This window comes from Gallus gallus, chromosome 19 (genome assembly GCF_016699485.2).
Source record: "Gallus gallus isolate bGalGal1 chromosome 19, bGalGal1.mat.broiler.GRCg7b, whole genome shotgun sequence".
Classification (NCBI taxonomy): Eukaryota; Metazoa; Chordata; class Aves; order Galliformes; family Phasianidae; genus Gallus; species Gallus gallus.
The window spans coordinates 7534434-7559671 of NC_052550.1; the positions used below are offsets into that span (position 1 = coordinate 7534434).

A 25238-nucleotide genomic window follows, 5' to 3' on the forward strand; every position below is an offset into this window, starting at 1 on the left:
GCACCCGGCTGCATTGTCACAGTGGTGCTCACGTAACCAAACCTATTTACTCGATTAAATGAGGCAGAAGGCAGACAGCAGGTTTTTGGCTTAAGTCACCCTTTATCCCCTCTGGAATAAAGAGCTGCTTATTAAGAAAAAAAAAAAAAAAAAAAAAAAAAAAAAGGTGAACTATTCAGATTAAAAAGAAAAAGCTTAAGGTGTTCCAACACAAAGCTCCTCTCCGGGGCTTTATAAAGAGGAGGCTTTTGGGGAGGGTTGTCTGTTGGGCTCCACGGGCGCTGTGCTGCAGGAGCACCGATGTCCTCCAACAGCTCCCAGGCACCTCCCAATGGGACCCCAGGGCCTTTTGATGGCCCCCAGTGGCCCTACCAGGCCCCACGGAGCACATATGTGGGGGTGGCCGTGCTGATGGGCACGGTGGTTGCCTGTGCCTCGGTGGTGAATGGGCTGGTCATCGTGGTGTCCATCTGCTACAAGAAGCTCCGCTCCCCACTGAATTACATCCTGGTGAACCTGGCCGTGGCTGACCTGCTGGTGACGCTGTGCGGCAGCTCCGTCAGCCTCTCCAACAACATCAATGGCTTCTTCGTGTTTGGCAGGAGGATGTGTGAGCTGGAGGGCTTCATGGTCTCCTTGACAGGTAAGGACACGGAGCTCATGGCCTGGGCTGGGCTGGCACAGCAGTGTTGGGCTGGGCTGCAGACGGCAGAGTTCTGGGGAATGCAGCCCATCCAACCTGGCCTTGAACACCTCTAGGGGGGCATCTTCAGCTTCTCTGGGCAGCCATCGTCCCCTCAGCACCCTCACGCAAAGGGCTGCAGCTCAGGGGGCTGTAGGCCAACATCTGTGCTGCGTTGGGCTGGTGCTTATTGGTGCCAGGCTGAAATGAAGACTGGAACCACTGGAACCTCGGTGATACCGAGGGGTCCAATGCTGCATAGCTTCTGAATGGTCCCAAGCTAAGCCTGGCTGCCATCTGATGCTTTACAGTCATCACATCGCCAGCTTACATCTTGAAGTGCCTCACAGCAATCATAAGAAAAAATAAGGAAGAGTGTGACATGTTGTGACAGCAGTATCACCTCCAGGAGCTCCCTGCCACCCACCCCAGCACAAGGCCTGCTGCTGGACCACAACCCCTGCTCCTCTCCCCCAGGCATCGTGGGGCTGTGGTCGCTGGCCATCCTGGCCCTGGAGCGCTACGTTGTGGTCTGCAGACCCCTGGGAGATTTCCAGTTCCAACGTCGGCACGCGGTGAGCGGCTGCGCCTTCACGTGGGGCTGGGCACTGCTCTGGAGCGCCCCACCACTGCTGGGCTGGAGCAGCTACGTGCCTGAAGGTAGGAGGTGGGCATTGGTACCAGCGCTGCACGGCATCCGTGGCGGCTGTCTGCAAGCAGGGAGGGGCTGGAGAGCACACAGCAGCTCATGTACGGAGATTGTCTGGAGAACTGAGCGGTGCCTCAGAGCTTTTCACTGCTGTTTGTCGTAGGTTAGCATCAAATCTGCTTTGTTCCAGGGTTGAGGACATCGTGCGGGCCTAACTGGTACACGGGTGGCAGCAACAACAACAGCTACATCCTGTCCCTGTTTGTCACCTGCTTCGTCCTGCCGCTCAGCCTCATCCTCTTCTCCTACACAAACCTGCTGCTGACCCTGCGGGCGGTACGTCCCTGCAGTGCAGCTCTGGGGCTTCTTTAGCCGGGGTTCACACCCCATCCCCAGGCAGTGCCTAAATGAACACATCACGCGATGCGGTGCTTTGGGTTCTCTCTCAATACGACATAACCCAGGACCCCCTTTTCACTTGAGGCTTGCAGTTCTGCTGTTTCTGTGGGCTCTCTGCAGATCAGCAGCTCCTCTCCGACACCCCCGACTCCCCGCAGGCTGCAGCACAGCAGAAGGAAGCTGACACCACGCAGCGGGCGGAGCGGGAGGTGACGCGGATGGTGATCGTGATGGTGATGGCCTTCCTGCTCTGCTGGCTGCCCTACAGCACGTTTGCCTTGGTGGTGGCCACCCATAAGGGCATCGTCATCCAGCCGGTCCTCGCCTCCTTGCCTTCCTATTTCTCCAAGACAGCCACCGTGTACAATCCCATCATCTACGTCTTCATGAACAAACAGGTGAGAAAGTCCTTACCTAACAAAAACAGTTTCACTGGTGCTCCTTAATGGTCCCATAAAATGAGGAGGAACTTCCCATCCCATCTGGAAGCACAGACCGGCTCAGCCTAGAGAGTTTTGGAATAAGATGGGATGGGATATTGCCTCTTAACCAAACATCAGCCCATTTTCTGCTCCCACAGTTTTATGGGACCAGGCAGCTTTGTTTTAGACCACAAACCGCTCACTAAACACGCAGAACACCACTTTTAACATCAATAGGCTGCTAGTGTCCTAGTGCAATTAATCCCAAATTAGTCCCCATCAAACACAAAACACAATAGGCTGATGCCAGATTCCACTCCAACACTCAACCCTCCCTGCCCTGCTCAGTTCCAGAGCTGCCTGCTGGAAATGCTGTGCTGTGGTTACCAGCCCCAGCGGACAGGAAAAGCCTCACCGGGGACACCCGGGCCCCATGCAGATGTCACTGCAGCGGGGCTGAGGAACAAGGTGATGCCAGCACACCCCGTGTGACCTCTGCTTCAGCACAGCTTCACCAACACGGGCACAACGGAGGGCCGGGGAGCAGTGCTCCAACGGGACCCAGCAGCCCAGAACAGCACAGCATTGCCTTCTCGTGTCAGAAGAGCCCCTGGCATAGGGTGAAGCACCAGTCTTTATTTCACCCCTCTCCTCCAGCTCACCTCAGCCGATCAGGAAGACAAAACACTGCAGCTGCTTTTCCTCCATGCAACAAATCACAAGCTTGGCTTTGTGCAGGCTGGCTTTATCTGGCACCTGCAAAGCTTCACATAGGAACAAGACATACACCTGCTGTCCCTATATAGACTGAGTTCTATATCTGCATTGCCTGAGCTTGCTATGAAGCCTTAGGTCACAGTACAAGAGTCGATCAGGTATGTTTAGGGGCAGGCTGCATTAATAAACAGTAACAAAAACTTACTAGATCGCCTTCATCTGCTTTACCAGCTGGCAGAGGGTCCCACAGAAAATGCTTTACCTCCAGCCACTACAGCTGGCACGACTGCTCTCCTAGCAGGTGCCACAGATACTCTCACAAAGGGAAAGAAACATGGCAAGAAAAGTTAGATCCAAAAGGTATTCATTTATATTTAAGGCAGTAAGGAAAGGTCACTGATCTCCCAGCAAGGCTCCGGGCTCACAAGGACGAAGCAGAGCAGAGCCCCTGCCCAAATGGCCGAGGTGTTAACAGAAAGCAAAAGATGCCAAAGCTTTTCAGGTTAAAAAGAAATAAAAACCCCCAAACCTGCATGGGCTTCCACATTGCTCTGCTAGAATCACCTCGCTTGAAATCTGAAAAGCATTGCTCACCCATGGCAGCAAACACATGAAGGGTTAGAGGGAAGCAATGGGAACGGCTGCATACGATATTCCCTCACTAGTATGCAGGCTGCACCTCGATAAAAACCGGAGAGAAAGGTAATTTGGACAAGAACAGACTACGATGAGATTTTGGGTACAGAGATTTTTCCTCCCTGAGTTTCAGCTTCAAAACAAAAACATAACCAACCAACAAAACCACATCAAAAAAAGCCAAGTCCAGCATGACAACAGGTACACAGGAACTCAGGACACGGCTGCTGCTTGTGGAACAGGCACTTGCTTTTGTCCTTACATGCCTTCACTTGATGAACTCCCCGCAGGGCTCTGCAAGGACCTCTAAATCCACAGCAGCAGGGGGACAGGGCACCCATCCTCACCCAATTCCCATCTCCCTGTCCCAGCTTCCCCCTGGGAAAGCTCCCCTCTGGTGCCTCAGAGAGACATCAGAACAGCTCAGCATCCCTGTTTTAATTTAATTAATTGGCTGTCTCAGGGAAGCTGCAAAGCAGCATTAGATGGGCCGCCTCTGATCTTTTCTGCTGTCTTTCGTTGGTCCTTGTTTTATGCTTCCTGTTAATTACAGCTTTTGTGTCCATGCTTTATGTTATTAGGATGATTTACATTCATGCTAAACTTAATTCTGGAAAAGTACAAGCAGCTTAACAACCGAAATCTCCAACTGCTGTGTTCCGGCCTTGATAAGGAGAGCAGACAGGCTATGGACTGCTAGAAAGGCTCTCTAGCAACAGAAATAAAAATTCTCCACATTAAGATTAAAAAAAGATAGGAAAATGGTTCACAGTCTGCTCACCATTTGGTTTGATAGATAAAGCAGGAAAAAAAAATCCAAGGAGCTAAGGAAAATCTCACATGTTGCAAACCAAAGTGATCTTAATTACGTGCATTAAAACTCACGTGTGCTTGCTCCACGCCATGGCACTGCTGCAGACCAGCAAGTTTTAGCTGTTTTTTCTTTAATTCATACACAAAAGACACTGCATAAAAGTTGTCCAAAGCAAGACATAATGGTCCTCAGGCACTTTTCAGCTATGGGTAACGAGGGCAGGATCACACAGCAAACTTGTGATTCAACTTCTGCATGCATTTGTCACTACTATACATTCCTTGCAGCCACACAAGGCTCCCCACAGCCCCCTGCCTGTGCAGGGCAAGGTCTTGTTGCAGCAGTTTGTGTATCAAGAATATGATGTTCCTCTGCCTGCAGTGAGGATGCAGAACCCCCTACACGTGGAAGAAACAACAGCTGATATGAGCTCAGATTAGAAAATATTCAACTTGTACATGGAATTGTCTAATGCACTGAACACTATTTCCCATGCACTGACTCTGCTCTTACCCCATGCACCTCCTTGCTGCCGGCCCTTTTGACCTATCACCACCAGGACTTGTCTAAAAGGATCAGACATCTGTTTTCTCTTCATTTCTTCTGAAGAAAGCTCCCCCAGCTGTGCTAGTTTGCAGCATCTACCTCAGTACCTACACGTATACATAACTTGACGATAGGAAATAACAGTAACAAGTAAAAAACAGAAGAATAATCACATGGCAGCACATTAAGCTTAGACATTTTTATTAGTATCATTAAACCAAATTAACTAACACTTACAGGCAAAATTTCCCTCCTTGATCAAGGATGGAAGAGAAACACATGGTACACAAAACTGTAAGAATGCCCATAGAATTGCCCTGTGTTCAACAGAGATAAGGACCATCTTTACACATCCTGCACCTGGGCAGTGCTAATCACAACAGTTAAACATGAACTCGCTGTGCCCATCAAAAGCCTGATCCAAAACACAATTACTTCCCAGGGACCTTTTTTGGACCACAGAAGCGTGGTTTAATTAAACAACAGCTATCTCAGTAATGCTAACTTTTCTATACTCTTGTTGAATGCTGACAGGGAAAATATTGGTGCAGTTGCATCTCTGAAAGAACACTGCTTTTTTCTCATTAACTTTCTGCACAGCAATTAATCCCCTTTATCAGTCAAATCAGTTCAACGCGAGATCACAAAAGCACTAAGAGAAGAGAAAACAAGAAATTACCCTTGTTAAATTTAATGAGCAAGGAAAAACATACACCACGTGGGCTGCAACACAGCGCTCCACACTCCAGCAAGGAAAAATTAGATGAGTCTGAGCAGTAACAGCAGTTCACAGAATTACAGTCATTTTGTCTGTAACACTGAAAACTGTGTAATGCAAAAGAGCAAAAAAATAAATAAATTATTTTGGTTCTGAAAGTGTGCATACAGAAAAACAAACAGCCAGCTTACTAAGGCTGTTCTATTCTGAAAACATATCACCTTTGCAGTAAAACCGATATAAAACAGATCACCTTTGCAGTATACCTGATAGAAAACAGTGGCTAAAAACAGTATAAACTGCACTATAAAGTAAAGCACTCCAATTTTGTCAGTTCTTGCTGCTGCAGATCAAACAAGTCTGAGCATTAAAAGTCTTTGTGACCACAAAAGGGCTGCAGTTCACAGGCTGAATACTGTACCAGCAGCAGTAAGCAGCTGATGTATTAAGATGTATTCGCTATCCATTCTAATCACGTAGGAGAACTGTTCTGATCCAAAACAATTACCCTGTAGGAAAAAAAGGAAGGCACAGTTAAGAAAAGTTACACAGTTGTGGGTTTTTTTTTTTTTTTTTTCCCTTATATCAGACTGAGTGTGGAGGAGAATGGGATTTTATATTGCCCCTCCTGGGCATGGAAAACAAGAATGTATCTCACAGGTCGAGAGGACACACAGATTTCTGTGAAAAGCCCCATTTAAGTCATAGAGGTGCTCACCTGAATGGAGAAGCTGAAGACTGTTGCTCCCATAAGCGGAATTTCTGACCTTCAGAGTGCTTGCCTTAAAAAATAAAAACAGATAATAAAATTTTAAAAGCACATTTAAATGCAGCTCAGAACCAAAACCACACACAATCACACCACCTCAGAGAGAAGGCTCTGGTTTCAGCAGCACTGCAGATTCCTTTGGCTAGACCCATTAAGTTTCACCTGCAATCAGAAACCTGCTTGCAGAAAGATACCTTAGCTGCCAGCTGTGTAAAATGACTTCACCTCTGACACAGACAATAGAGGAAGCTCTTTCATTTCAGCTTGTATCTTCCTCCCTGCTTCCAGTTTCTATTAGAGGAAAGCCTGGAGAGACTAGACTGAGAGACAGCTGTTTTAGGGATCTGATGGCATTAGCACATGCCACACAGGTATATACCAAATGAGGGTGGGAACAGACTAAAGTGCTCACAATGTGAAGCCTTTAGGTGCCTAAACCAGACAGGCCGAAGACTAAGTGGGACACAGTGCAGTAATGTGAACTGTCCTTCAGTGCTCTGGAGAGATCAGTAGAGGAAACTGCACTCTCACAGTGAGACTCTCTGCAAGCATTCCAGAATACTGTCAGTCTAAACTGATTTGGAAAACAAAAGTTTCTAAGCATCTCTGGAGAGCTCAAGTCTGCAGCAGCTTCCTCTCTTTCAAAATCATGGGGTAGAAGCAATACCCAGACGGAAAAAATGAGGAAAAGCAAAACAGTACACTGTGCATGCTTGACAAATTCAGTGCTAAGAACATAATAAATGAGATACTGTCCAGTACAGCACCCAGCAGCTTTACAGATGAAGAGGACCTTCTGAACTCCCAGCACAGCCATCTGCCTCACTGCTTCGTGCCCTGGCTCCACCTTCCTCTGCTCCTTTCTTCCTTCCAATATCTCGTGGATCTCTCAGGCTTGCAGCCCTTAAATGACAGAGATTTACATATCATCTCATTTTTTTGTGTTTTCTTTTAGAAAGGATGAATCCAGAGTACTAAAAAGCCACTGGAGATACAAGACGCTTTTTTATTTTTGCCCTGGGCTGTAATGGGCATCTGACCCCACCCAACCTTAACACCACCTCTTCCCACTAAATCTGCAGGTGTGCTTTACCTTTACATCCATAAGTAGGCTCCAATGATTCCTTGCATGCATTACACAAACGTGGTTTGACTGTGAGTGTGAATGGGCTTTGGACTGAGCCATTTACAAATACAGATGTATATAAAAATACAAAAGCAGAGACGGCAGCAATCACACTGCCCTATCAGTGAGATTCTCCTGGTTATCATGAGATTTGCCTTAAAAATAAATAAATCCTGATGCTGAACATCAGACTATCTTGTGTTCCGTAGTGAGATATACGTTAGGAATGACTTATGATCACTCACTGGCATTTACCATGGAGCTGTTCAGAGTTTAAAGCTCTCATGTTTGATTTCTTAAAGTGATATAGATACAATGTTTGCCATTTTCTTCATTTCTTCCTCTATTACCAAAGTAGTTTGGCCTTCCCAAACTCTTTAGAGTGTTTTGGTCTTCTTTCTCCCTAAAAAGCTTTCATGATACTATTCTCTTCATATGCATTCCTCTCATCACCTTAGGAAAAAAAAAATCATCTACTATTCTGGCAAATTCTCTCCAATTTCTGTGAAGGTGATGCACCACCTTCCAGGCTGACTGGAAATGGTTGCTCTCTACCTACAGGAAATTATCTTAACAAAATACTCTTTTCTCTCTCAATTTAGTACTGAAAGTTCTGATGGATGCCTCCAAGCAGACTTCCTCGACACATTACTGCCTAAAGGGCAACAGCCCATTTGCTGACAAGTCCATCACAGGTCTGAACACAGAACATAAACAAGATAAAGCTATGAATAAAGTAGCAATTATCAGCTAACCCAAGAGCACAGCCCTGAATTTCCTCATCTTCTTGTTGCTGTTCTTGAATTTGCTCATCTGCAGGCACAGCATAGAGAATTCTTTCCAAAGCGTCATCAAGAGTAGAGTGAGCCCTGTTGAAAAAAAGGGTTTAAATGCATGCTGCCATATTTAATACTACACATTTCCAAAGAAAACAGTCAAAATGATCACGGTTCTTACAACAGCTGATTTACTACAAGCACTGGATCTTGTTATGATATATTGGAACCACTATTCTAAATCTTTGTAATTCAAAATGATGTATGCTGTTATCACCCCTGTGTTTTTCATACCTTTCTGTTTCCTCTGCTAGATTAAATGTCTCCATAGTCCACACACTGCAATCACACTTCTCACTTATCTCAATTTCTTTTTTTGCCTCTGTGCCTTCCATTTTAATTCGATCAGAATCTGTTCACAGAAAGATTTTAAAGTCAAAGGTATGAAAGGAAGATAGTAAACAAACAGTGGTTTTATTTACTACGCTCAGGAAACCTGCAGTTGTCTGCTGTTGAGTTACTCTTTCCTCAGCTATCTGATCTCCTACCAACTAAGAAAATCCAAGTCGTTTACCATGATAGGTGGCCAATAGCAGGATGTATACAAGTATTTTACTGCAGCACATTTTTTGGATTTGCAAGAGTGAACATTTTGCTTCATACTCAAATGAAAAATGCATGTGGAAATTAATCTTTAATCTTTCCCCTTACAATCCTAGATATGGAAGAAAAATCAAAAGAAAACCTGTGGATGTTAGCTTTGTTACCCTATTTAGCAAAATCCAATGATATTCTCAACTCCCCAGACTTATCTCACTAAGTTCTGTTCTCTACAGCATGTGAATATATTCAGTCACCTTCTGCTAAGCTACGATAAGCAGGAAGCAGTAGGCTGTCACAAAAACGGAGTCTGAAATAGCTGCACTTTATGCAAATACAACAAAACCACTGTGATTGAAGAGCGAGTAATTCTTTGCCACCTAAAAACAGGAGACTCCTATGAATAAAGTCACAGTAGCTTCTACCCTTTGGGTAACAATTTTACACGGAGCAGATCTAACAAAGCCGTAGGATAACACAAACAAGTACCAGTACCATTCTCAAGTGACCATACTAATCAGCCAACTCGTGTTCTGTTCTTTTTTCTTTTAAAAGCTCTTCACTTTCTGACTCATTGGAAACAAATGCACAGTCTATAAAGACTGAGGTTTTCTGACATTACTTGCTGAACATCTAAAAATGATTCCCACTTACTACTACACGCAGTTTCAGAAGCAACGTACACCACTATCTTTGGCACCTTTGTAACAGAACAGGAAACACGACATTGATTATCCCAACAGATGCTATTTCCTTACGCCATAAGATCACAGGCATTATTTCATTATGGTGAACCAGGAGCATAAGCAGTTAGTGTGCAGTGGCTGCTTTCAATGGAACAACTTACATGAGCTGCACACCACCTATACCTTTGTGTATTTCATCACTTACGTTTGAACACAGCATACATTACAGTGACATAACAAAAGCAGATTAATTCTGATAGTTCAGATCTCAAGCCTCCCATACCAAAATTTAAGAGGTGAGTGCACAGAGAAAGCCACTGAACACTGACGGAGGAGGCACTGTTTGTGAAAACAGCCAATATGATCTTACTGAGCAAGAGGAGATCCTTTCAAGTTTCTGATGGATTTTCCAAAGCAACCACGATTAAGAAAATAATTTTAAAAGCTGGAAACACCACGACACGTATTCAAGTAGTTCTGCAGTAACGTAGAAGTTATTTTTCAATCCTTAATATTCATGTTAGGACTCCTACTAACCATTTTTTTGCACCCTGCAGTCACACAGTCCCTCTTCCACGGAGTCTCGAGCAATGGAATCTTGCTGCTTTAAACACTCTGTTAGAAACAGCACATTTCCTTACTTCTATACAATCTGACATACCACTTGTCTTTATCCACCCAAACATAGATTACATTTTTACATAAATTATCATTAGTTCATATATTAATGTTATAAACTGCCTTTGATGACCATTATTTATTTACTTGATGACAGTCTCTACACGTTCCTGTTTTGCTGAATGAGGAAATGAAAAGATGAGAATTGTCTGGGTGCCTCCTTTCCACAAGAGGATCTATGGACACTTAATTATCCTTATGTCTGGCGTTTGTTTAGGAAGAGTTTATGGCTGGAATAAATAAATAAATAAATAAATATAATTCTTTTCTGTAATTTACACCAAAAAACCCTTTTCATTACATCTCCGGACAACACCGTAAAAATGTGTGACTATAAAAACAAATGTAAATCACTAAGTTCTGCAAAAATACCTAAGGGATGCAGCTACCTCGTCTGCGTTGGTTTTAATGAATATCATGCATACCACCATAACACCTTTGGAAACTTCAGTCTATACAAAATTTGTTCCAGTGCTTAATTACATCTATACTCAACAAGCAAGCTGCTGTCAGCAACAGCAACTAACCATTATGTGAGATGCAGAAGCTTCAAGGACAAACTTAAATAACTGACGGTTGTTTAAGCTGTTGATGCCTAACCTCCTTTTCTTATTATGACCTGACTGCAACTGATTTGGAAGCTCTTGTGTATTTTAGTAGAGAATGATTTGGGAAAAATCCTGACTGTGTACTGAAGTACCATCCTTGGCTTTAAAACGCAGCTGGCACATCTTGTATCATTCTGGGTGAAGTGTCTCTTACCAATTTCATCCAGCAGCTCTTGGGCTGGTGCAGGGAGCTCATCCACGAGGTGGACAGGTGCCTGAGCGAGCGCTGAGATGGGGGGGGGGGGGGGGGAAGTTAATTAGCAGTGATTAATTCTCAATAACTGTGATATAAACTCAGACTATGACAGCATCTTGCTGACATGTTTCATTTATCAACCTTCATGAGCCTGGCTCATTCACATTTTATCAAATATCTTTAAGTGTCACCAAAATGGAAAAACTATTCAGAGCTGGACTTGCACATACAGTTCTCAGTTTTGCACTGCTAATTTTAAGCCAATAAAAGGTCAGAGTTCTTAGCCTGCAAGTACAAACACCCGATTTCTAACATCACAGTCACCAGCAGTACACAACTGAGTGCACAATTAGGTACCCTTACAAAAAGAAACGCCCAGGAAAAAAAAAGAACTTCTACAAATTTCCTGTTCAAATCTGTTTATCCATTTACTGATCACTCTATGTGGGATGGGGGTGGGTTGAGAGACTTACCAGGTGCCTTCCTGGTGCTTCTCGAGGATGAAGCAACAGCTGAGAATCCACCCTGTGGAAGATCATACAGAATGAAATGCAAGGTAAACTGAAGAACTGCTGTTCCCCAATTACCACCTTTAACAAACCAAGTCAAAAATGAGGTAAGACATTAAATAACTCTTACTTTAATTTCTAAATAAGCTTTTCAGTTAGTTCAGAAGATGAGAAAACAGGAAGCATTCAGGTAAGCCAGATGTGTCAGAAGTTTTGCTTGGGCTGTTTTTCACTCATCTTTTGGCTAGTCATTAAGACACTGTCAGCTACACAATCTTCATTTAGTTCATCAATCTTCATTTAGCCATTCTGTATGGGCAGTTGGGCAGTGGCTCTCTAGGAGGACAGTTCTGACAACTCCTACTTTGTCGCTGTTTTGAATCTTTAATTGTTAAAGCCACATATATCCATTTACCAAAAGAACCCCCTAAAAATCAAACATTTGTAATCAAAGGCAAGTCTTCACAGACTTCAAAATGGAAGCAGGTACTTTGGGCACTTGGATCCTAGAAGAAAATTTTAGGCAAAGAAGCAACACAACCAACTGTCTCTATAACCAGTCAAGGCACACTGAGCTGCTAATGGGCTTAATGAATTTCAGCAGTTTTCTATGCAAGCCTAAAAACACAGAGCTGACCTGATGACACTGAATGCAGACGCTACTGTTCTGGTTGAACAATTTCTAATTTAATATCTGAGCGACAACTCCATCACTGAATAAGAATCATCACACATGGAAAACTGTTTTACAGGCAACTATTTTATATGGAAGCTGACTGGAAAGACAGTTAAGATAACGTTGTAGCTACACCATACCTTCAGTGCATGTAATTCACAGTTCAGTTGTGAATTCTGAATGGTTCTGGTAAGCCACCGGCTGCTGACACACCAAAAGGCCACTGTGCCAACTCCCTCTTCCAACAAAACAGGTCTTTTCTACCTAATAATTTTGGCAATTTGTATTGCTTTGGTATTGCAAGATCACTGGACCTAATGCTGAGAAGCAGTAATTCTTTATCACCAGGCAAGGCCACTTTGATGCTGGTCAATGTTTACACTGAGTTAAGTGCAATTTGTTTAATTTCCTGGACTTACAGGCTCATTCAATCCAGAGGAGCAAACGCTTGGAGAGGAAGAGAGAACTTCAGTGCTCCTTTCCTCTTCATAGGCTGTGGTGAAAGTCCTGGACACTGCAGAGGAAACCTCTTGACAAATGCATGAGGAAGAATCCAAAACTACTTCATGGCAACATCTGTGCTTCTCAAAGGCCACCGGAATTCTTTCCTCTAGAATTAAAAAAAAAAGAAAAGAAAAAAGATGATAGCAAAGCTGGAAAATGACATTTCTGCATTGGTACTACATGAGCGGAGTTTCTGTGATCTGCATAAACAGCTTTTACTTGGCAGAAAGGCCTGGCTCCTGGCATAAAACACCCAAGCAATTAATTTGTCCTCCCTTCTTTCCTCTCTGCAGTTACCTGAACTGATTGGAGTGCTGACACTCGGTGGTGCGTGACTCACTCCAGGTGATCTACAATTTATATCCTCGTAGTAGTTCTCTTCCTTACAGGGAATGCTTGACAAATCCTGAATATCTGTCACTGATCTGAAGTATTGAAAAATGTTCTGACAGTTAGAATAGCCAGTTCTTTCACTCGTAAATCACTAAATTCTGCTATTTTCAGGTTCTTTACATTTTACTTTAGTTCAGTCTTATCCAGTTTTCCAGAAGACAATTGCTTTGCCAACTTCACACAGAATTCAAAGACTAAGGATCGCCATCTTCAATGATCTTGCAGACAGAAAAGGTTAATTATCAGCCTTCCCCTTCTTTACAGAATTTCATTTTAGTAACTCTCTTACAAAAGAAACCTCAGGAAACTGCCTCCTAAAAGGATAACAGCTTCAACTGTGAACCACGAGGAAAAAAAACTGTCTCCAAAGTCAAAGGAAAACCTCAACATGTATTTCACAAAAAAAATAAAGATTCATTAAGAATAATGTAAGATATTAAGAGTCTGTAAAAGAATTATTAGGATGAGCTGAAACTGCTCAAGTTCTGCACAGGAAGTGATGGACGCTCAAGTAACAGAAACTCTTGATTCGCTGCTGGACTGGAAATACATAAGGCAAATACATTGCACATATACCCTGGATTATGTTATGTTGTCCTCACAGGATCTTTACATGACCATGAATTCACTGTTACCAAGACGGTGATTGCTATGCAAATTTCCATTATCTGTAAAAAATATAACTTTAATAGTTGAGTCACAAACTCAGTTTGTAAATGTTTCCTAAGAAGACAAATCACAATACTATTCTGTAATGCAATTTATGTAACTACAGACTAACAATCCACTCTTCAAAGTGATTTTATTTCTTCTGAGTAACATGCATGGAAGAACCAAGGAATCACAATGCTAACATAAAGAGGCACACACAAATTACACTGGGTTAATTACTTGTTACACTAATTTAATTACTTATAAATACGAAAATATCCTGAACTAAGCCAAGGACAACTACGTGATGGCCCTTTTATAGCCATCTCCCAGCTTCTTTCAACATTCCAGTGTTCCAACTCTCAGCTTTAGTTTGTCATATCTTCCTGTTTCAGATCAACACTGGCTGTTACCACTGTAAGAGTTCAACTTGCAGCAGTTTCAGCATAGAAGTCTGTGGCTCTTACATGTCTTTTTCTTCAGAGTCTTCCTGCAGCTCCCTTGATATCACTTCTTGTGCTGCTTCAGTACTGGAATAAAGGAAGAGAAGACAGGGAAGGTCACTGTCATTGGTCTTCTCAGAAAAATTATGAAAACAAATGTATTTTGTTTCTTCTCTCAAGAAGTTTAAAGGATGACCTTCACTCTGAGGTAGACTGCAATTCATACAAACTTTTTGCTTAAGACCTTAAACATCGGAGAGAGAGAGCTAGGAGAAAAATATTATTTTAAGCACACTGTATCCAGTAATGAGAAAAAAATCTACAGGGCATGTATTGCTTTCAAAACAGACTGAAAGTTAAATACACATCTGCAAATATACATTACTACACTGCTTTATCTTCCTTTGATTAGTCAACACTGTAAACTGTTCTCTCAAACTGTAACAATCCCATTCAACGTCAAAGAGGCATTAGTCTGATGCTAAGAGAGCAAAAGGCCTCCTGATGGCCAAAGCTCAGTTCCTAAGTGACAGTGCAACTGGGAACATTGCTTTTTACCTTTAGGCCAATTATTTATATTCTTGCTACCTACCTTCAACCTTTGACACTGGTAACTCATTTCCTCCAGTGGAGAGGAGAGAGTACAAATACTGACAGACAGGAAAGGCAGCTATCACTCCCACACTCCTGAGGAACAGAGCAGCTGCTAAGTGGGGGAACACAAGGCAAGCTGACTACCGCAAGGAGGCTACAGGCTGTTAAGAAGCCTGAAAACCACTGCTGAAGGACCTCCAGGGAAAGGACTGTTTCTTTTTAAGGGATGGTACTCCATGCAGCACAGAGTGGTGATTCTGGCAGACATCGCTGCATACCACTGGAACACAAAATTTACAAAAATAATGGACAGAAAACACTCAGTGCTTGACAAGTGAGACTGCAAGTCCCCCAGCACAGGCTAATGTTATCTGCAGGCAAGATGCAGTGAGCGTACTTGCATCAGACTATTCCCAGAGAAGGGAAAAAGGCATGATCTCCATGCCACTCGAGCTCTGAAACCACAGCAGAACAAAATTAAAACAGACGACAGAAGTCATAAAGTGGATTATCTTTGCTCTGTTTAAAACTGATACACTGTACGAGTGTAAAAGAAATTGTTATATACATGATTTACTTTTCCTATTTTACTCCTTCATTAAGCAAACAAAGAAATACAGTGAACATGGTGAAAAAACAAAACCCCACGAGACTCATGAAAGCCCTTTTATTATTTTTTTGCAATGAACTACGTTGTGTAGATGATGATTAAAACACCACTGGCACCTTATTTGAATATTAGGTATTTAAGCAGATTTAAGTTAAGAGAGCATACTTTATAACCCAATTTATGCTTGGAGTAACAATGAAAATAAGTCTGTCTACCTGGCTACAGGCATATGGCTAAGCTGATTCACTCCTCGTGTGTTATTGCCAGAGTTCTGTGCTGCTGTGCCGCAGAATAATATTTTTCCTCCTGAATACAAATAACAAATGTTCCCTGTTATTGGGTTTTGCAAGTACAAAGGAAAGTGACACAACTCATTGAACAGGAAATTGCAACTTTATTAAATTTTTTAGCTCTTCTGACCTTTGTTGTTGTCAAGAGACAAATGTGTTTTAAAGATGCATTTTCATAAACATACCACAGCTGCCAGACAGTCAACCACTAAAGCACTGGGGAATATCACAACATTTACACATTTGAGCTAAGACAAGCAGCAGACTAGAGAAACAATGACGATCCTTACATTACTCTGCACACAGAATGTCAGCTCTTAAACCTTTTACGCTCAAGATACTTTTAACAATATTAATGTGTAAATACAACTCTAATTCATTTCCCAGCACCACAGCAAGTTGCACGAAAACATTAAACTTAGCCTTAAGGTATAAAACAAAGAGTAGGATTTGCTCGCTTGCTTCATCAAACAGCAAGAACATAATCATTGCATTAAGTGATATTTCAGTGATTGCAATGTCCAAATTTCATCTTCCAAAATCCTGAGCATTCTAAGCTCTCAGTGTAACAAAGAAAAGATGTGAAGTGACCCCAAGAAACCCAGCTTCAGCCTTCTAACAGGAATGCTGCTGACAAAAAAAAGTGAGTGCAACAAGATTTGGTCTCCCCAGCTTCAGAAGAGCAAATTTACCTGATACGCGAATACCCGACCCTGCATCTTCAGGCATCTGTTTCTGTAAAAAAAAATAAAAAATAAAATAAAATAAAATAAGAGTGCCTGCTAATTTGCCTCCAGGATGTGAGGTCTAGAGCAGGGAGCAAACGCAAAAGGAAACAAGTGCAATTTCCCACTGGTAAGCTGTGACAAGTAGGACAACTCACCCAGGATGATGTTCACAATAAGCAGAATGGAGAGAGCTTTTCAACAGCAAGGACTGGAATGAGTAGCCTGTTTAAGTTTCAAAATTTCAAGAATTGAATGAAGATTGTTTTAAGACTCTCGAATTCTATGGCTTACAGAGCTGGGAAGGAAAGGTTGAGATCAGCAGCAGCCTCAAACTCTTCTCAACCAACAAGCGAGTAATTTTAAGGCTCCACAGCTAATATGTTCACTGGGAAATCAAATAAAGTAAACATGTCCCTCTGTTTTAGAGGTTGGGTGTTTGCTTTTTTCTTTTTTTCTTTTTCTTTCTTTTTTTTTTTTTTGCTCATTTCTAAAGGAACAGCGTCAGAATTTTCTTACTTTTAGATACATTTCAATTTATAGATATTCCTTCAGAAGGAGGCAAAACTTACTCTCACATTTTCTAAAGCTCTTCTTCAAATCAAATGGGAGCATACTAAAATCACATGCGATTCAACTCGTGTCCAGCGTTCATGACATGGACTTAATTCCTGTTGTGTTTGTCTTTTACCTTTGGTTCTGAGCTTTCCTCAACAGCAGCAGGAAGAAAATAATCAGGATCTGGAGTCAAGAATTCTTCAGACTCACTGGGATATGAACTAAAGGAACAAGGTAGTTCTCTTGAATGCCCCTGTGAAAGACACTAGTATTTAAGATGCTGTCTCCAATTTCTACTGAATATACATTTTAGTCCATAATGTTAAATTGCATCAAATGCAGTGATACTTAATTTGATCATTCTGCATTTCAACCTTGTTCCCAGTCTTTGCATTACTCTGACAGTTCATAGAAGAGGAAGGAAAAACAAAAGTCGAGATGACTGCTGGTCAGATCACAACTGAAAAGATGGCTGCCTCAGTTTGGTGAGTAACATGAAGAGACTGTTCTAAACTGTTTTACAGGTAACTAGAAGCAACTAGATTTCTTGGAACATGACACACACCCTAGAGACAGTTTCAATTTGCTGAAAAGTGACTGAATTCTTATGAACAGATAGTCCAGATTCTGCCTGCTCATCTTGTGATGGTGACTGGCAACTTCCCCCTAGAATGTCAGAATAGAATACAATTATTAAGGCAAAAATAATAGGAAATGAGTGGTCTGATGGAATAAAACTACACTGCCTCAAAAAAAAAAAAACCCCAAAAAAACAAAGAAATAAGCTAAAAGACATTATTAATCAAAGCAGGCAAAGTTTTCCTTATTCCTTTATCCATAACCATTACAAAAGCACTGTCCACTACTTCTAATGGTAAGGTAGAAAACTGGTAGCAATCCAATAGAAAGAAATGAGTGAGAGCACATTCAAGAATTTGCAAGCTTTAGCTCTCACATGCTGGAATGTGGTAATCAATGACCATGAATGGTCTCCAAGCTTGGTGGACATCTCATCCATCTATTAATGTGTAACATTCAGTTTAGCTTGCATTCACCAATGACTGAGCCACTGGCTTTGCTTTTGGGGAAGGACTCTGGAAGAGAAATGGCCAATTATTCTAACAAAAATCCCAGGAGCTGAAATCTGCTGGGAGATAAAAATAAAAAAAAAAAATCTTTTTTTCAGCCTTACCTCCAGAACTTCTGAATATAGACTCCAGATCACTCTCCTCAGATTCAGATCCATCCTCACAGCCCCCATCCCAAGGCTCAGCATTGTCACCTGTACGCCATCTATCTTCTCGTTGGTCTCTACCTTTTTGGACTCTACTAGTGACATGTTGAAATGCTTCCTTTATACTCTCCACTTCACTTTCAGACGTACAATCACTGGCTAGATATGGAGCAATCAGTTCTAGTTGTCCTGAGGCCACTTTTCTAGCCATTTGCCTTACTTCAGCTATACAAAAAGAACAAAGTCACCACCTCACACAACACAATCTGGACTCCGAAACCCTTCCCTGTGTTTCTTTGTGTCTGCATACTTGAAAATGCTGAAATTACAGCCTGTGTGTTCCTTTATAGTGAAGAGAGCTGGAAGCTTCCTTCTATTTAAGTTTACAATCTGCATAAATCATACAGATAAGCCTTTTTTTATGAACAATTTCTGTTAGTTTGCATTCTCTATTATTCATTCTGTACTGCCACCCACTGGCCGTTGCTATGCTACCGATTCTAAACTCACGCTCTCCTACCCTTACATCCTTCTAAAAAGAGACAGATATTCTTTGAGCTTTATAGTCAAACTGTCTCAGCGTGGTTGTGATTACTCCATATCTTGAAGGTGTAAGACAGAGGACTCTATTCATTTGCTTTTTTCTCCAAAAATAGCCTAACAAAGTTACAGCAATCAAGGCTGACAGACCTTTCTTAGGTGACGAAAAATGTATTAAGTTTTAATGCACTCCCCTGCATTAAAGTTTGCTACCGTTAATACTGAGTTAACACCAATTTACTTACTTCTCCATTCCGGTTGCATCATCCTTCTCTCCTCGTTTATTTTCATGCTGTGAATTTCAGATGCTGATTTTGGATAGCACCTGTAATAAATCATAACGAGACAGGACAGTTTTTTGTCCCCCTAAGGTAGGGCCTTGTCCTAAACCTGTCAAAGCTATAGTGTTTCTACTGAGAACTGAATGAGGCTGTGTGCAGAGAGAAGAACCCTTACAACTAACTTCATTATTAGATTACTCTCCCTAAGCACTGTCACATTTCCAGAACACTGACCTCCATCAGCAAAGCATTTGCAGTTTGTCTGAACACCACTTTTAGAAGTGCCCAGTTGCAGTAGTTACCTTGTCAGCTCTGCAGCTGACAGTGAGTCACAGAATAGTCCTAATAGGACAGATGGCTTCTGGCTTACTGGGAAAAAACAACCATCCAATGTCATCTTCAATCCTGGATCTATCTACTTTTGACAGTGGCTGTAGCAAGATGAACCTTCTACAATTAACTTCTGGTGAATATGACCAAAACTCACCACCTCTCTTCTTTGCTTCCACTTGCTGAAGAATGTGAGTCACTCCCTCTCTGATACTGGAAGTTGAACTTTTTTTTGCATCTAACAGACACACGTGGGAGTAAATGCTGAAATGAGTCCAACAAGCCGTGATTCAGCACACTGGGCACTCCATTAATTACTAGCTGAGCTGTCTATGAGATATACTAAGAACTGGATGAGACAAACTTCATTCCCTATGTTTTTCTTTGCTGAAACAATGGCAATTCCAGCCTTTAGCCTAGCAAATACTCTCCTCTGGATTTATACCAGGTTTCACACATATGTAAGCAGACTGTCACAACATCTGGTTCCTATGGCAATGAGTACGCTTAAATGACCCAAGATTAGTCCTATAGCAGACAACACAATTTTCTCTTTCTTTTTTTGCTAAGCATATCAACTGTTTATTCTTAATAATGAAAATGATCTGGAAGTCTTTAATGAAGTGACAGCTCATATCTCCTTAAATAAAAACATACAAAAAAACAAACAACAAAAAAACAAAGCCCCCACACTTTCCCCATTTTAGCACAAGATTTTATTCCCTCATAGATGTGTAACAGTGGCTATTGTAACTCTTCCCTCTGCTTGAATACCACTCATAACTACATCCCCTTTACCAGAAACCTGCTAGAGAACAGGAGAGTGATAAATGCTCCACGTTTTACCTTGTGGTCTAGGTCCACTTGATCATCAAGGCTTTTCACCTCACTGAAGCTGAGATCATGCTGGCTGTTTTCTTTTGTACCCTTACTCCTCTGATGAAAGCATTTCCACTTTTCATTCTGAATTGCCCACATTTCCTCTGACACATTTGAAACAGTCTGGAAGCCATCTCCACGCAGAGCTCCTTGTGACTGGCACGTCACCAGAGGTGGAATATAGTCACTTGATGGCGGACCTACAGCCTTCCATAGAAAAGCATGAGCTCCAGAGAAAGGGCTATCAATATTTTGATAAAAATCATCAGATCTGTTACAGGGTCTGTCACGAAAAACTTGCTTAGAAAGCTGATTTGTCCAAACTTCCTGCAGAAGCTTCCTTTGCTTTTCAACTGCCTCTAATTTGTCCAGTTTTTCCTCTGTTCTGCACAGGGACTCTGCTGCCTGCTGTAACATGCTCTGAACAATCTTTAAATTAAGGACACATTTACTGATGTGATGTTCATTCGAGGACAGAGTACTCCTCCTGCCAGCATCTCCTCTCACCTGTGCCAGCATGTTCAGGTCAGAGGCCTCACTTTTCCCTTCCTCCTCTTCTGTAGTGTACTCTGCAACTGACTCTGAAATGCTGCCTTCCTCATAAACTGGCTTTTCCTCACAGCACATTCCAGGGGACAAGAACAGGTCTCCAAGGACATTTTCATCTTTTTCCTTTTGCTGTCTTTTTTTATCCTTTAGCGTTTGACTTAGTTCAGCTCCTTCTTCCAGGAAGTCTTCATGAAAGTCAGGACAACTGGCAAAGACTTCATTCATTTCAAAGCTACAGAGGCTGTCATCCACATCACTGACACTGCAGGTCATCTGGGTTTCAGAAGCTGCATCATGATTGTTTTCCTGTGCAGCTAGCTGCAGACTGGTGGGTGCCTCAAGGTCCACTAAAGCATTATTCTCTTCAGGAAAAATGGGGTACCTTGGGGCAGCAGAACTGTCTGGAAAATGTGATGTTAGTGTTTAGCTATTCCTCCAGATGTCCATCAGACACAACACTTTTGTACTTTTAAGGAATCAACACCTTTGAGAGATTACATAAGCAGCACTTAACACCTCTGTTGAAAGCAGTGTGCCTGAATTTCAATTATTAACCAGATGAACAGTCTTGAGTTTACATTAATTATTAGCTAGAACTCGAGTCTAAATGCTTTCTTTTTTCAAACTATGTCATAAAATCTCCAGATGCTCACATTTTAATTATTTACATCAGATCTTCATGGACTGGGGAACACGCTAAGTGAAGGACACACATCTTGCTAAAAGAAACTTACCAGCCTCTGTTATCCCTTTTTCATTCAATTCCAGTGTTCTCTTCCGGTAGCTGAAAGTTGATGACAAACAGATGTTTATATCTGCAAAAACAGCAGGCCTTTGTGCTTTTGCCATTTCATCAGCATGACAACTCTGAGACTTAGTCAAGTCCTGTAACACAAGAAATACTATTAAAGGTTTCCATATTTGAAAGCCAAGTGCCTCTACCTTTGATTTTAAGGTGGTTTGCCTCCATCATCAAAGAAAGATACTCAGTGTTCAGGTTTCACACACAAAAGTCCCCCACATAGATTTAATCAGAACAACTTGAATCTGAATGGACATAAAACTGCCATTCAAAAACCACAAAAAGGACACAATTCCACAAGTTACCTTTAAATCATTTTTCAGTATGTACTGAATATCCTGTAGGGTCATGGAGCGGTTCTTCTGTTTAGATTCTAGCCCTGACTTTACAATGTCATAATAGGGTACAGGAAGTCTGACATCTGCTTCCAACTGCTGTCCTGAAATTATGAGCTGTTTAATTACAGAGTCTTCAATACCTTTCCAGGGAAGGGTCTCTGCAATACATAAATAGACACTTCATGTCACAAGTTGTATCTTAATGCTAACAGAGAGAGGGAGAGAAGAATCGGAGACAAAGAATTATTACTGTCTGCATGTCCTGTAATTTATAATTAAAACTATAAAAATATAATTACTATTTGTAAAATTACTAAGTTTCACTATAATAATAACAGCACTCAAACCAGTCTAGCATCTCCTCTCTACCTTAGTCAAATGTACACTCATACAGGGAGCTGTGTAGAGGACAGTCACACAGTAACCCACGCTCTGTATTGTTCATTCACAAACAGCTCATCTTCTAGGTTTAATTTTCAGGATAATCGCTTATTATACTTCACTATCGAAACAGTCAAAGGTAACACATAACAGAAGTTTTCCTATGTTTTCTTAATGATGAAAAGAAGAAAAGCTATACAGGCTCATCTTACATATTGCAAATAATTAACTGAATGCCTCACTGTCCTTGCAAGGTGATAAACAGCAGCAAAACACCACACACAAGATTTTATCTCTGTAATACCTACTATTAATCTCATTCTTTAGTTAAGCAATTTAAAGTTTTTCAATACACTTTACAAGTCTCCAACAGTCCTTGCCATTGTCATCGACATTTGCTTTTTGCCAGGAGGGCTCCTCCCCCACCTTAGCTCTGTACGTGCAGTAGCTGCAAGGTTTTATACAGCAGCATAGGGAAAATAAACAGCCTGTTCTGAAAACATTCAGTGAGCAACCCTGGTGACAAAAGCCTAAGCCTACACACGTACCTGTCAAGGCTTCTTGCATTACTGTACAGAAACTATAAATATCCGATTTCACTGTGACACTCTTTTCAAGGATTACTTCAGGAGAGCACCATTTATACAGCTGGGCTGGCACAGGAATACGTGTCAGATCACTGTGTTCTCCACCATCCTTGCTACATGAAAAGGGAAAAAAAAGTTAAGAAGTATTTTTGCTCCTTTCTGCAGATTTCCATTGGAAAATTTTGTTTATTGCCAATTTTACTCTCAGTAAAGTCTAACTGATCTTTGACTTCCTTCCTAATCAGACTGCACTACGAGAAAGAAGAGAGAAATGTAAGTATCAAGTAGTTTACCTCGATAAAATGTGTAAAGTGCCCCTCAAGAATTTAGCATGTTTCTCTCCTGTCTCTCTTTTGCCTCATTCAGAGGCAGAGGAATGCCCTTCCTGATGACTAGATATCTACTAATCACTTCAGCAGAATTTAGCACTAACTTTGTGTTTCCATAGTAAGGCAATTCTCTACCTCTCTATCATGTATTCCATGTTGCATAGCTTTGCTTCACCAGAAGAAACAATCTGAATAGCATAGGAGGTAATTGTACGGTGGATAAATCCACGGGAGTGCAGAAAACGTAAAGCATCATTAATTTGAAGAAGTATATGCAAAATAGTCTCCATGCGCAGCACTGGGAATTCTGCACGCTGAAAAAAAACCAACACAGTTATTGATTTTGCACTGCACGTCTTTGAAGCCTGATGTAGTGAGAAACCATGGCTTTCTTTGCCTCCTCATTTACAACAAAATGAAACATACTGTCCTAAAAATCATACAAAGTGCACCTGCTGAACAATGCATATGTTCTGGGTACCAAACTATACTAATACATTAAACAGTAATTAAGAGATATTTACGAAGCCAAAATTCACCCTGTAGCACAATCAGCTCTTCAACTCTTCTGCCTTTAGCTGCAGTATCTTAGCTGTTTGTATTCAAACATTCAAATAAGTTCTATTTAAAAAGCAAGGATTCCAATTACCCTTTCATGCAGGATGCTGTACAAAGAACCAAAGTTGACCCTCTCGTACACTAAACGGGTTTTCTCCAAATCACTGGACAGACAGACAGACATCAACTGCAGCAAATGTGGGTGACGGAGTTTACTGCAAAGGGAAAGGAAATAAGTTGTAGTGAATCTGAGATCCAAAGAGAGTCCTGCCCTTCTGGGTCTTTTTAACAATACTACATGAATACTTCCAACTTATCTAAATAGACAAACTGTTGCTTCTAGGGGAATCTATAAGCAAGCTACAAATGAAACATGCAGTGAAGCATTTGTGTGAGAAGAGAATATCACCTTCTTCTGTATTATGCATAGGGGAGAAAATGGAGCAGGAAGAGATAGAAGAAATAAAATTAAAAAAAATAAATCTGTATTTCTCATTTGGAGAGAAACTGCAAATGCAACCTGACAGTCTTCTTGAGGTTAATCACACTTTCTCCCATTCACAGACCCCAGGAGCACTGACAGCCACTGCACATTGGTTGTCTCTTACCTACTATGTTCCTGCTCTGCAATGAGAAGATCAGCTAAGCGTAGCTTAGCACAGTTCTGATGGGGCTGAAAGCTGAGTTCCTTCACTGTCACTCTGCTGCTCCCCCACATCAAGCTATGAGGAGAAGAGTATCTGTAATATGCTCTTTAAACAAGTTTTTTTCAAGTTAAAGTACTACTTACAAAGACCTCTGTAAGGCTTTTAAGACTCCTGATGTTAGGAACAATGCCCTTATTTTGATCATCCAGGCAATAGTATATAGTAACAGCAACGAAACACTGATATCAGTGAATCACCACCTATATGCTGGAAGGGACAAGAGCAACCCACAGATACCAAAGGAGTCTGAAGTCGTGACAGAAAGTAATGGAAGAGTATTGAACACACAATGAAAACAATCCAAACAAAGCACCTGTTTGACAATTTGCTACTTTATAGTAACAGCTGCACATGAAGGGCTGAAGTCCCTTTGATGCCACTCACTTTGTCATGATCATGCACGGTCCAACATGGTAAGAAAACGTTGGTTCATCATCTGCCTGAACCACTTCTTTTTCCCCAATAATAGGGAGAGATGCCAAGTACCCTACATGCCTGCTGCCTGCAAGATAGAACTGAAACAGCACCAGCACATAAACCAAAAGGAACGTGCAGGAGTTCCAGAGGTATCACATCTGCCAAAACTAATAGCATTAGAAAAACATTATCCATAGCATCTTACCTTTCCAAAACCAAAGCTATAGATGTTCTTGGCTGCATTAACTTCATCTTTCAGAAATCTACCCAGAGGACTGTCAGCATTTCTAAGTATCAAAAACATACAAACAACACGAGTGACTAGTATGTT

At 41.7% G+C, this 25238-nt stretch overlaps 2 protein-coding genes and 1 long non-coding RNA gene across 10 annotated transcripts in view; 2 read left to right on the forward strand and 1 right to left on the reverse strand.

Moving 5' to 3' along the window:
- The first annotated feature begins 276 nt into the window (after positions 1-276).
- On the forward strand, positions 277-3068 carry OPNP (opsin, pineal). The gene is given in 5 exon segments (NM_205409.2): positions 277-643; positions 1160-1342; positions 1522-1667; positions 1889-2128; positions 2501-3068. Coding segments are annotated over 5 exon segments (1056 nt in total). The 5' UTR covers positions 277-300; the 3' UTR covers positions 2645-3068.
- Positions 3069-5049: 1981 nt separating this feature from the next.
- The window catches only part of TEX14 (testis expressed 14, intercellular bridge forming factor), a 51247-nt gene continuing 31058 nt past the window's right edge, over positions 5050-25238 (reverse strand). For 6 of the 8 annotated variants that reach the window (XM_040650460.2, XM_040650461.2, XM_046902621.1 and 3 more), the window contains 27 exons: positions 25113-25194; positions 24875-25005; positions 24392-24505; positions 23875-23998; positions 23361-23539; positions 22858-23009; positions 21896-22086; positions 21523-21673; positions 20207-21189; positions 19518-19624; positions 18995-19074; positions 18168-18434; positions 17541-17641; positions 17109-17228; positions 16385-16427; positions 15618-15708; positions 14223-14285; positions 13009-13136; positions 12627-12817; positions 11496-11547; positions 10981-11052; positions 10078-10155; positions 8549-8666; positions 8234-8347; positions 7146-7255; positions 6302-6365; positions 5050-6092 (listed from right to left, as the gene is read on the reverse strand). In XM_040650460.2, the coding sequence (XP_040506394.1) occupies positions 6056-6092; positions 6302-6365; positions 7146-7255; positions 8234-8347; positions 8549-8666; positions 10078-10155; positions 10981-11052; positions 11496-11547; positions 12627-12817; positions 13009-13136; positions 14223-14285; positions 15618-15708; positions 16385-16427; positions 17109-17228; positions 17541-17641; positions 18168-18434; positions 18995-19074; positions 19518-19624; positions 20207-21189; positions 21523-21673; positions 21896-22086; positions 22858-23009; positions 23361-23539; positions 23875-23998; positions 24392-24505; positions 24875-25005; positions 25113-25194 (3943 nt within the window). In that variant the 3' untranslated portion in view covers positions 5050-6055. Of the gene's footprint in view, positions 6093-6301; positions 6366-7145; positions 7256-8233; positions 8348-8548; positions 8667-10077; positions 10156-10980; positions 11053-11495; positions 11548-12626; positions 12818-13008; positions 13137-14222; positions 14286-15617; positions 15709-16384; positions 16428-17108; positions 17229-17540; positions 17642-18167; positions 18435-18994; positions 19075-19517; positions 19625-20206; positions 21190-21522; positions 21674-21895; positions 22087-22857; positions 23010-23360; positions 23540-23874; positions 23999-24391; positions 24506-24874; positions 25006-25112; positions 25195-25238 lie in introns of those variants that run through there. The other 2 variants (XM_025141982.2, XM_040650465.1) reach the window with 2 other exon arrangements.
- Positions 11339-14351, forward strand: LOC121107274. Its single transcript, XR_005841021.2, has 2 exons — positions 11339-11638; positions 12629-14351. It is a non-coding gene; the product is annotated as an uncharacterized LOC121107274 (long non-coding RNA).